General features: G+C 41.2%; 1 protein-coding gene across 1 annotated transcript; it reads left to right on the top strand.

Annotated features, from left to right (window-relative positions):
• Positions 1–517: 517 nt before the first annotated feature.
• Positions 518–11,467, top strand: LOC306963770 (protocadherin beta-16-like). The gene is made up of 3 exons (XM_079557465.1): positions 518–3,140; positions 7,106–8,179; positions 11,179–11,467. The coding sequence occupies exons 1-3, from the start codon at positions 729–731 to the stop codon at positions 11,209–11,211; spliced, it is 3,519 nt and encodes a 1,172-aa protein (XP_079413591.1). The 5' UTR covers positions 518–728; the 3' UTR covers positions 11,212–11,467.
• Positions 11,468–12,271: the final 804 nt, after the last annotated feature.

The raw sequence follows: 12,271 nt of genomic DNA, 5'->3' as shown, positions 1-12,271 counted from the left end.
AAACAAACAAACAAACAAGTGTAACCCCAACCCTCCTATAAGCCAACTTAAATGCAGTGTCATATGGACTTTTTCTAACAGCTAAGAGAGGATTACTGCTCATCGTTTCTGTTTGGTCAAACATAGATAATAAACCACTGGTTGAAAAGTGTGTTAGACGTTTAAGCAAGACACATTTACACATTTACATTTACATTTCTTTTGGCTGTTACTTCAAAAAGACGAAGGCATAACATAATGCACACAATCATTGTTAGAAATTTTACATTTTCTGGAAATAGACTTTTGTTAAAATCGGTTTAAAGGATCAGACATGTTTAAAACGTGTATATGTTTAATGCACCTGGGGACTTAGGCCATTACCAGTGCAGTGTAGCTATTTCTCCTGCAAACAGGTCAAACCGCGTGATACAATACTGCAAATAAAAATAGGATACCAACGATTTAAAACAAATTCACAAAATGAAGTGAGTGATTGTACAAGGCTCAAATGATCCCCTCAGTACACGGCCTCCACACTTTAGACTACAACAGTTTTGTCGCTGCTCTCCACAAAAACAGACAAACATGATGTCATCGCTCCAGCGCGCTCTCATTGGAGGGCGGTCCGGTACTTTCAGGTTGTCTGCGAAGGGTTTCATTGCGCAAAACACTTTCTTTTGTCTGAATCGTTCTTCAGTTGCTCTTCAAGGACTCCTCGAAACGGATAATACAAACCGATTCTGAATATGGCTCATCGACATATCCGGAATTGTTGTAGGAGGTGCGTTTTTTCATTTATTTTTGTTCTTACTTCAATGGAAATTGTGACTTCTATCACGCATTATTCTGTGCCTGAAGAAATGGAGGAGGGAGCCGTGGTCGCAAATTTAGCAACAGATTTAGGTCTGGACGTAAAATCTCTCAAACGAAGACAAATGCGCATCGACGTGGAGGGCAATAAGAAGTATCTTGATATCAACAAAGACACGGGTGAGCTGTTCATTTTAGAGAGGATCGACAGGGAAATTTTGTGCCCTTTGAAAACAACAACATATTGCTTCCTTAAATTAGACGCAACGATAGAAAATCCAATACGCATGTTTAATATTGAGGTTGAAATAACGGATATTAATGACAACGCTCCACATTTTCGGCGCGGAACGATGCATCTGGACATATCAGAGGCAAGTCCTGTTGGAGAGAGGTTTTCACTGAATAACGCGGTGGACCCGGATGTTGGAACAAATTCAGTGAAAAATTATCATCTGAGCTCGAGTGAATATTTTGCCCTTGAAATTCAAACAGGACGAGATGGATCAAAGTTTGCAGATTTGATTTTGAAAAAGGCTTTAGACAGAGAGCAGCAGGCTGTTCATGATCTGATTCTCACAGCGGTGGACGGAGGGGTGCCCACGCGCACAGGTACAGCCAGCATCATTGTCCGCGTGCTTGATGTGAACGACAACGCCCCTAAATTTGATGGAGACAAGTACGAGGTTAATGTTTTGGAGAATGCCCCAATCGGCAGTTTAGTGATTAAACTAAACGCTACAGATTTAGATGAAGGCTCCAACTCTGATTTGGTTTATTCTTACAGCCTGTACACATCAGAGAGGACACAGAACATGTTCACACTGAACCCAGACAATGGTGAAATCAGAGTTAAAGAGATGATTAATTATGAGGATTTTAAGATTTATGAAATGGAGGTTATTGCCAGTGACAAGGGGCTTAACCCCTTATCTGGACAGTGTAAAGTGACTATACAGGTGACAGACATGAACGACAATCACCCAGAAATTTCTGTTAAATCTTTTCAGAATCCTATTAAAGAAAACGAGCCTGTAGACACAGTGATAGCTGTAGTTAGTGTTAGTGACAAAGACTCAGGGAACAATGGGATTGTAGATCTGTCTGTTCCTCCCAATTTACCTTTCAAACTGAGGCAGTCCTCTGATAACTATTATGAGCTGGTGGTGTCGGAGCCTTTAGACCGGGAGAAAGTCCCAGAGTATGACATCACCTTCACTGTGACAGACAGAGGCTCTCCTCCATTATCTGACAATGAGACTATGACTTTAGAGCTGCTGGATGTGAACGACAATGTGCCACAGTTCCCCCAGTCCTTTTACACTATACGTGTCATGGAGAACAACGCTCCAGGAGCTCTGCTCGGCTCTCTCACGGCCTTTGACCCTGACCTCCATGAAAACCAGTATCTTGTTTACTTCATCCTGGAGAAGGAGATCGTCAACACCTCCATGTCCATGCTGTTCTCCATCAACCCAGAGAACGGCAACCTGTACGCTCTGAAAACCTTTGACTATGAGATTGAGAAGGAGTTTCTCTTCCACATCGAGGCCAGAGACTCAGGCTCTCCTCCTCTCAGCAGTAACGTGACTGTCCACATCATTATTGTGGACCAAAACGACAACGCTCCGGTCATTGTGTCCCCATGGCGCGCACACGGCTCAGTGGTGGAGGAGAAGATCCCCAGGTCCACTGATAAAGGCTCGCTGGTGGCCAAAGTGATAGCTCTGGACATCGACTCTGTGCACAACTCTCGCATCACCTACCAGTTTCTACAGGTGACTGACGCCACTCTGTTCAGCCTGGACCAGTACAACGGAGAGATCCGCACCATGAGGATGTTCAGCTACAGAGACCCGCGCCACCCGCAGCTGGTGGTGGTTGCCAAGGACAACGGGCAGCCCTCCCTGTCGGCCACAGTGACCATCAAACTGTCCACAGTGGAGACGGCTGTGAAAGCCTACTCTGACATGACCGAGGTGCCTCTGGAGTACGACATCTTCTCAGACCTGAACCTGTATCTGGTCATTGGTCTCGGCTCGGTGTCCTTCCTCCTGCTCATCACCATCCTGGTCACCATCGTGCTCAAGTGTCAGAAACCCAAGTCCAGCAGCAAAGCTCCTCCTCCCTGCAGGAACAGCGTGCTCAGTGAGAGGAACTCCACCATCGCAGACTCCACTCTGGTGTCCAACGATGCCTACTGGTACAGCATGTTCCTGGCAGAGACCAGGAAAGGAAAGCTGGTGGTGAGACAGCCTCTGCCCAAGGGCTCCAGATACATAGTGTCCAGTTTACCACGTGGCACAGGAGTGAGTGACACCAGCGACTCTGCTGCTTCTACTCTGCAGGTAAAGTATTGTTAATGCATAGCTCTCAAGACTTAATTTCAACAGAATTCATTTACCAAAACAATATCATAAGTTTTGAATAATACTCTTACTTACAAAACAAAACAAAACAAAACAAAACAAAACAAGTTTTATTGCTTCTTTACATCTTAAAGTTCACCATAAATTCTACAGCATTTTAATTCATACATCATTGTACGAGTGAAAAACAGGAGCTTCGTTTTAACACTTCAAACAATGCATTTGTCTGGTTCTTCCAGTGCCAATAATGTTGATAAATAAATTAAATATTAAGACAACTAAATACAAAAATATAGTTACAGTCTTTGTGTATCGCTATGATTCTACATGCTAATGTCATATACATTTTTTGGCGGATGTTCTATTTTTATGGGATAAACTTTTTCAAATAGAAATTTTGAAAATAAGTTACAACTCTTTCTCTTGAGTTTGCTGTGAAGGAGTGTCTAAGATGTGGGGCTTCTGTCTTTCTGCTGCATTATTGCTGATTTTTCATTTGGACCTTACATTTGTCTTTCTCCTTCTCTGTGTGTAGTTGTGCTGGCTTCCAAATGATTCGTGCTTATTAATCTGCAATATTTATGCACCACTGTGAGGCAACTACAGTTGAGATATTGGGCAATTCAAAAACAAAAACTATTTGTTGTGATTAATTTTGCTTTTGTTATTACAGTCTGAAATTAATTAGAACTGCAGGTGAGGTACGGTGTACTTTATTGTCCGCATAGGGAATTTTGTTCTGACTCTTCCTTCCATGCTGCTGGGGCAACCCGTCAGGAGCAATGGGCAGCTTGGTGCAGCGCCTGGGGACCCATTTCCAAATGTTGAGTGAGGCTAATGTTCTGAATCTCCTGGCTGGAGGATTAACCTGTAGTGCATGTTTTGGTTGATGGGGGAAACCGGAGCACCCGGAGGAAACCCATCCAGACACAGGGACAGAAACCTGCAAACTTCAGAAAGAGAGGCCCACACTTTCTGGGAACCAAACCCAGGACCTTCTTGCTGTGAGGCAAGGGCACTAACCACTCAGTCACCATGAGGGAAGTGCTTTCAACTGAAGCTGAATGCAAAAGAGAGCTTTTATTGTCATTGTATTTCTCCTTAATAGCAGATATTTTATTGTGAAAATATAAAATGTTCTGCATTTGCACCTTTCTTTTTTTATTGCTGACATAACCTCACAGACATGTTGTGCTGTTAATTGTATTTTACTGATTTTGGTTGAAGTGCCACTTTATGAACATTCTTTAAAAAAATATCTCACACAAATCTACTTTATATTTGTAGATATACGTTTATGTTATTGCAGGGATGTTTCTCTGTCCCATAAGCTCTTCCTGGTTTGTTTGGTATGGTCATTTTGCTTCTCTGCTGCAAAACTCTGCATGTGAACAGAGTTCAAAATGTAGAGACTGTTGACAAGCAAGAATTAGTGGTATCATTTAGAAAGAATATTCCTTCATCATTGCAACTGTTTACTGAAAGTCATTGGTATTTTACTGTAAGTAGCAAATAGTTTGATGACAAAGTTGATGTGTTAAACATGAAGAATGTAAAGTTTAAATATTTGAATAAGAAGCATCTCTGACATGTCTACTACAGGAGTGGTTAAAAGGCTGCAGATGATAATTGTGGGAAGCAACAGATGTGCTAATGTTTGCTGGTTTGAGTTAACAGTGTGTGGTGTGCAGCTGTTTAAAAATACTATATGTTACTAATGTTTTTTAATTATTTGATATGTTGTTCCATGCCGCAGCCTAATTTGAGTTTGGTCTCAAATTATTCTCAGCCATACGTTAACCTGGAGGATTTTACTGAACTTCTGATGCACATAGGGTTAGTTTGGAGTAAACTTTGAAGTATCCAGCTAGTCTAGTATTTGCATCTTAACAAATAAATGTCATATTATTGGTTTGAAAATCAAAATAGCGACTTTTAACCTAATAAATTACTGTTAGCTTAGACCATTGAATGTGTAGGGTGGTGATTAAATCCTGAATAAGACTTTGGTTTGTTGAGAAAGGGAGTGAGACGAGCATCTGACAGCAGGAGGGATGTGCAAACACGATGTTCTATGTGTGTGCTATAGCTATAATATGAAAAGATTCATGGCTACACATTGAATGCAATAATATTTTGATGGATTGACTTGCTTTTAAAACTCATATGATGGTTTTTGTGCTTTGTGAATGAATTAATCGAGAGTGCCATTTTAGTGCTTATTTTAAATATTGCCTGGACTTTCTGGTTTAATTATGTAGTAAACCTGTGTAATAAATGAATATGCTCACGTGATGAACGACTGCACACTTTTTTTTTTTTGACACAATAACAATATGTAAAAGTATTTTCACTTTGTTGCAAATGTAGCAAAAAAACAAAAAAACAAAAAAACAATGAAACTATCATCGGCGCTGTATTCCATAAAAATATTACTCCTGATGTCATCTGTTTCCTCGGATGTTATTGGTGGAGGCGGTCATGTGCCAAGCTTTACGCATGCTTATTACGCGTGCCATTCGCATTTCTGTCACAGTGCTGCTCTAGCTGCGTATCTAAAGAGTGCATTGGAAATTTACGTCGTAGTTGGATAATATACTTCCAAAATGACGCGCATCATGGAAGGAAGTACATTCAGCGCGAGGTATTTGTCCGTAACTTTGTTCATTTTTCTCGTAATGGACGCTGTTTTCGCTGTTACGCATTACTCTGTTCCTGAAGAAATGGAGGAAGGAGCTGTTGTAGCGAATTTGGCTGTAGATTTGGGACTGGACGTGAAGACGTTGAATGAAAGAAAAATGCGCATTGACATAAGAAAGAACAAGAAATATCTCGACATCAACAGACAAACTGGAGAGCTTTTTGTTTTGGAAAGGATAGACCGAGAGTTTCTGTGTCCAAGTAAAACCACATCGTGTTTTTTAAAATTAGACGCTACAATTGAAAATCCAATACGCATGTTTAATATTGAGGTTGAAATAACGGATATTAATGACAACGCTCCACATTTCCATCGCGGAACGATGCATCTGGACATATCAGAGTCAAGTCCTGTTGGAGAGAGGTTTTCACTGAATAACGCAGAGGACCCCGACGTTGGAACAAATTCAGTGAAAAATTATCATCTGAGCTCGAGTGAACATTTTGGTCTGGAAATTCAAACCAGCAGAGACGGGACAAAGTTTGCGGATTTGATTTTGAAAAAGGCTTTAGACAGAGAGCAGCAGGCTGCTCATGATCTGATTCTGACAGCAGTGGACGGAGGGGTGCCCACGCGCACAGGTACAGCCAGCATCATTGTCCGCGTGCTTGATGTGAACGACAACGCCCCTACATTTGATGGAGACAAGTACGAGGTTAATGTTTTGGAGAATGCCCCAATCGGCAGTTTAGTGATTAAACTAAACGCTACAGATTTAGATGAAGGCTCCAACTCTGATTTGGTTTATTCTTACAGCCTGTACACATCAGAGAGGACACAGAACATGTTCACACTGAACCCAGACAACGGTGAAATCAGAGTCAAAGAGATGATTAATTATGAGGATTTTAAGATCTATGAAATGGAGGTTATTGCCAGTGACAAGGGGCTTAACCCCTTATCTGGACAGTGTAAAGTGACTATACAGGTCACAGACATGAACGACAATCACCCTGAAATTTCTGTTAAATCTTTTCAGAATCCTATTAAAGAAAACGAGCCCGTAGACACAGTGATAGCTGTAGTTAGTGTTAGTGACAAAGACTCAGGGAACAATGGGATTGTAGATCTGTCTGTTCCTCCCAATTTACCTTTCAAACTGAGGCAGTCCTCTGATAACTATTATGAGCTGGTGGTGTCGGAGCCTTTAGACCGGGAGAAAGTCCCAGAGTACGACATCACCTTCACTGTGACAGACAGAGGCTCTCCTCCATTATCTGACAATGAGACTATGACTTTAGAGCTGCTGGATGTGAACGACAATGTGCCACAGTTCCCCCAGTCCTTTTACACTATACGCGTCATGGAGAACAACGCTCCAGGAGCTCTGCTCGGCTCCCTCACGGCCTTTGACCCTGACCTGCATGAAAACCAGTATCTAGTTTACTTCATCCTGGAGAAGGAGATCGTCAACACCTCCATGTCCATGCTGTTCTCCATCAACCCAGAGAACGGCAACCTGTACGCTCTGAAAACCTTTGACTATGAGATTGAGAAGGAGTTTCTCTTCCACATCGAGGCCAGAGACTCAGGCTCTCCTCCTCTCAGCAGTAACGTGACTGTCCACATCATTATTGTGGACCAAAACGACAACGCTCCGGTCATTGTGTCCCCATGGCGCGCACACGGCTCAGTGGTGGAGGAGAAGATCCCCAGGTCCACTGATAAAGGCTCGCTGGTGGCCAAAGTGATAGCTCTGGACATCGACTCTGTGCACAACTCTCGCATCACCTACCAGTTTCTACAGGTGACTGACGCCACTCTGTTCAGCCTGGACCAGTACAACGGAGAGATCCGCACCATGAGGATGTTCAGCTACAGAGACCCGCGCCACCCGCAGCTGGTGGTGGTTGCCAAGGACAACGGGCAGCCCTCCCTGTCGGCCACAGTGACCATCAAACTGTCCACAGTGGAGACGGCTGTGAAGGCCTACTCTGACATGACCGAGGTGCCTCTGGAGTACGACATCTTCTCAGACCTGAACCTGTATCTGGTCATTGGTCTGGGCTCGGTGTCCTTCCTTCTGCTCATCACCATCCTGGTCACCATCGTGCTCAAGTGTCAGAAACCCAAGTCCAGCAGCAAAGCTCCTCCTCCCTGCAGGAACAGCGTGCTCAGTGAGAGGAACTCCACCATCGCAGACTCCACTCTGGTGTCCAACGATGCCTACTGGTACAGCATGTTCCTGGCAGAGACCAGGAAAGGAAAGCTGGTGGTGAGACAGCCTCTGCCCAAGGGCTCCAGATACATAGTGTCCAGTTTACCACGCGGCACAGGAGTGAGTGACACTAGCGACTCCGCTGCTTCTACTCTGCAGGTACAGATGCAATCTTAACTTAAACAGTATAAGATCATGTGTACGTAACTTGCACTTTGGTGTTCACTACATCTTTTTTCATTAAAGGAGTGTTAAATTCTTATTTTGTGATGAAATTGATTTCTTGATTTTTTTCTTTACTTTTAAACCTTAACCACACATTTTTTTGCTCGTAAAAGAACAACAAAAAAACAAAGCCCAATCCATCTAAACCAGTATTTAAAGAATGTTTATCATCCTTCAAGATAAAAAGTGCAAGAAGACATATGCCAAAATTCATATTACTAAATATAAATTAATCCACAACTAAAAGCAACTAAAATAAATAAACAAACAAACATGAACAAACCAAACAAAATGCCTCACTTTCACAATAATAATATTCAATCCCATTTAGTGGTTGCTACATTTTTTAATGTGTTTTCATTGTATTGCTACATGTGGATTTGACTCCTGTTGTCTGTGGGATGCTTTTGTCAAACTGTGTTTTTCTTCCTCAAAACTCAATTGTTAGAGATAGTAATTAAGACAAGCTTGTCTATGTCTCCTTCGATTTACTACAATAAAGTAAAACAAATTGCAATATATTCATATTTGATATGTCTTTTTTACTTGTTACAAACCTTTTTTTGCCTTTTGATTTTCCACTGAACTGACTCTTAAATCTCCTTATTTTTCCCCCATTTAAGTATCCAAAGTGAGGAAGATCCACTCGGCGGCTGGAGGTATGGAGGAGTCCCACTCTCTGGATCCTTTTCTTTTGTTTTGTTTTCAGTGATTAGATGTCTGCCTAACCACCTGTCTTCCCTTATTTCTGTTCTCAACAAATTTGCCAAAAAATACATTTCGTTGATGCCACACGCATATAAAAAAATATCCCTCAAGAACATGCAGACGTTTCTACTGCAAATGAATCAACCAAGTGATGGGAAACGTAGCGCACAGTAAAAAGTCTGTACATGATTTTCAGTCACACAACATTTTTCAACATGTATATTTTAATCATGTAATATTTTGTTTTGAATTGTGAAATGCTACGGCAACAGTCCAAATAATTTATCACCTGTAAGTATATGCTGTGTATCTAATTGGATTTTTGTACATGGCTTGGCTTATAAATAATTTTGCTAATTTCATGTACGGGTCTGCAACCTTTTGAATTCAAATTCTTGACAAAAATAGTAAAAAACTCTCACCTTAAGAGCTGCAACCAATTGTAATGTTTAGTCCCAGTTCAAAATTAGATTAGGCCTAACCAAGGACTGACTCCAGGTTTGGCCTGGGCTAAACCTGAACTTCAGCTGATAACCCTGATGAATAGATTGGAAATGCCTGAACTAACCACTCAAAGCTTTATCATAACTGTCCCACAATGTCAATGTCAATCAACATGTTTTCAATGTTTTCTGTGAGTGGCAAACAATGTCAACAATAGATTCACTTTAGCCAAAATGATAAGAAGCAGGTTAAAGGAATAGGCCACTGTTTTTACATACTGAGATATGTTCTTACCTTAGCTTTGACAAGTTCTTTAGGACCTGTCTGATCTTCCCCCGTGCCTTCAGTCACGTAAACACAGCGCAGACGGCGTTAGCATTTAGCCTCTCCCTCTCTCCACTATAGCTCCAAAACTGATCAAGATAGAAGCTACCAAGCTCTTCCACGTTTTCCCTATTTAAATATGGTTACGTTGTTTAATTTTGTGTTATTATACTTTGTAGTGGAACACTTCACGTAACCATATTTAAATAGGGAAAACGTGGAAGAGCTTGGTAGTTTCTATCTTGACCTGTTTTGGAGCTATAGTGGAGAGAGGGAGAGGCTAAATGCTAACGCCGTCTGCGCTGTGTTTACGTGATTGAAGGCACGGACCAGACAGGTCCTAAAGAACTCGTCAAAGCTAAGGTAAGAACATGTCTCAGTATTTCAAAACGGTGGCCTATTCCTTTAACCTCTTACCCCCCGCCTGAACCAAGAGCATTTTGTCCAGTTCGGCTTAACCCAAATCTAAAAGCACATTGACTGAAGACCAACAGTGTAATGCCTCATTTCAAAGCTAAGACCTACAAAAGTGATCTTAGTTGTCATTTTGTTGCCGTGTTTTTGTCAAACTTTTGAAGTGTTTTTGTCTCTTTTTTGTCATGTTTTAGTCATGTTATTGTCTTTTTGATGTTGTTACGTTTTCATTGCTTTTGTTCTTGCAATTTTGTCACGTTTCTGTTGCCTTTTTGTCATGTTTTAGTTTTTTTTGTTGTTGCTTTTTCATAGCTTTTTTTCCCCCTTTTTTGTTGCTTTTCCAGCAGATTTTTGTTGCTTTATTGCTGCCTTTTCATCACTTTTTCATCGCTATTTTAATGCTTTTTTAAAAAGCTTTTAGATTTGGGTTATGCCGGTTCAGGTGGGGGGTAAGAGGTTAAACAAACACTGCTGTTAAATAAACACTCTAATGCAAATCATAACTCCAGTATCTTGCATTTTAAAACCTCCTTTGGCTTCTTATTACAGAACATGCCACTAATCCCAGAATACTTTGCAGTTTTAACACAGCACTTCTAAGCTTTCTACTGCAAACGACATCAAGCATGCAATATATGACTACTGCATCCTTCTTTTGTGCCACCACTTACCAACTGAAACATTTTGGAAGTGCATTTGTCTGAGTGCCTTTCATTTCTAGATTCATTTCTTAACACCCCAGCTCCTGCGTGTGTTACATCGGTGTGAATTTTGACCTATTTCTTTGAGCAGGAAAAAGCCAAGCGCTCCAGCCACCCAGTTACCTAGCAACCGCTCTCACCCACTTGCTCACACAGCATGTTTTTTTTGGGGTTGTTGATAGAAAAGGCTCTCCACTGCTAGCTCACTGCTCAAGGATGCTACCAAATCCTCGAGACCTTGTTTTCTGCCTGAAGCCTTTTCCCGAGTGACTGCATGACTTGCCTTGACAAATGTCCCCTATGTATTTCTCATGCCCTTCTATCTCCTCTCCTGTTTTTCAGAGCTCCGTCAGCAGCACCAGTAGCGCTAAATAAGGCCATGTCCCACCCAGTGATCATCTGATACATGGACGGCTTTGCAAGGAATGAAGAAACCATGCATTTCAAATTATTATACTTGATCATCGTCCTTATATGCACTGAAATATAGAAATTGTTCAAAACACTAGTATTGCTATAGTGACCAATCAAGGACATCATTCATGAGTAAGCACATCAATTCAATCAAGGACTCCCATAGTCCTTTCACATCTACTTTATGCATGAAAAGACTGCATGGCTTCATCTGTTTTGAGAAGAACAACCTGCTGGGACTGAAGCAGTTTTGAAGAAGCCACGGTGGATGGAAAGACGTTGGGATGCCATTGTGTTATGCCTTTCTAAAATTCAAATTGGACCATAAACCTTCTAGCTTCATGCTCGCCAGAAATTAAGGAAGCTAAAGTGTGTGAGCTGTCTAAATACGAGAAAGCACAAGTCCATAAGAAAGCACCAGTTTGTAAATATTAAGTGTGGGAAAGTCGTGACTCTACTCTGTACATGTTTTAGTTTTAGGACCAAACTATTCACATCTCGTCATATTTTCACAGTATTTACAGAAAAGTTAATTGTGAGGCCTTGAGTTTTCATTTTTATACTGATTTTCTTTTTCTTTTTAAAGCCAGCATGATATGCAAATATGTTGCAAATATGTGGTGTACTGAGTGAACTGGTGAGGGCTTACTGTTAAGACATACTTACTGGAATAATAATGTGATTTCCTAGACCTGTAATTCTCAACTGGTGCGACCCAAAAATCATTGAAATCTGCTATAGATAAAATACTGTATTTTCCCACAGATCATTGTTGAACTATGCCTTAGATAATAAGCCTAAAGGTGAAATTATGATCAAAACGATTCTCTACCAATCATACTATTTCATTAGATACTGTACATATTGAAAGAAATGGAAACCGACCCGCCAGTTGAGAATCACAGCCCTAGACTTTAAGTGGCCTCTGAGCTCCTGTACAGTTCTGCAGTATTCATATTGAAGCGCTATCGAGGTTACATGGAGAAGTTGATTATAACCAATTAAACCAATTTTGTCTTTG

The sequence above is a fragment of the Gobius niger genome, assembly GCF_951799975.1.
Source record: "Gobius niger genome assembly, chromosome: 5".
Lineage (NCBI taxonomy): Eukaryota > Metazoa > Chordata > Actinopteri > Gobiiformes > Gobiidae > Gobius > Gobius niger.
This window is presented reverse-complemented; position numbering and strand designations above follow the sequence as displayed.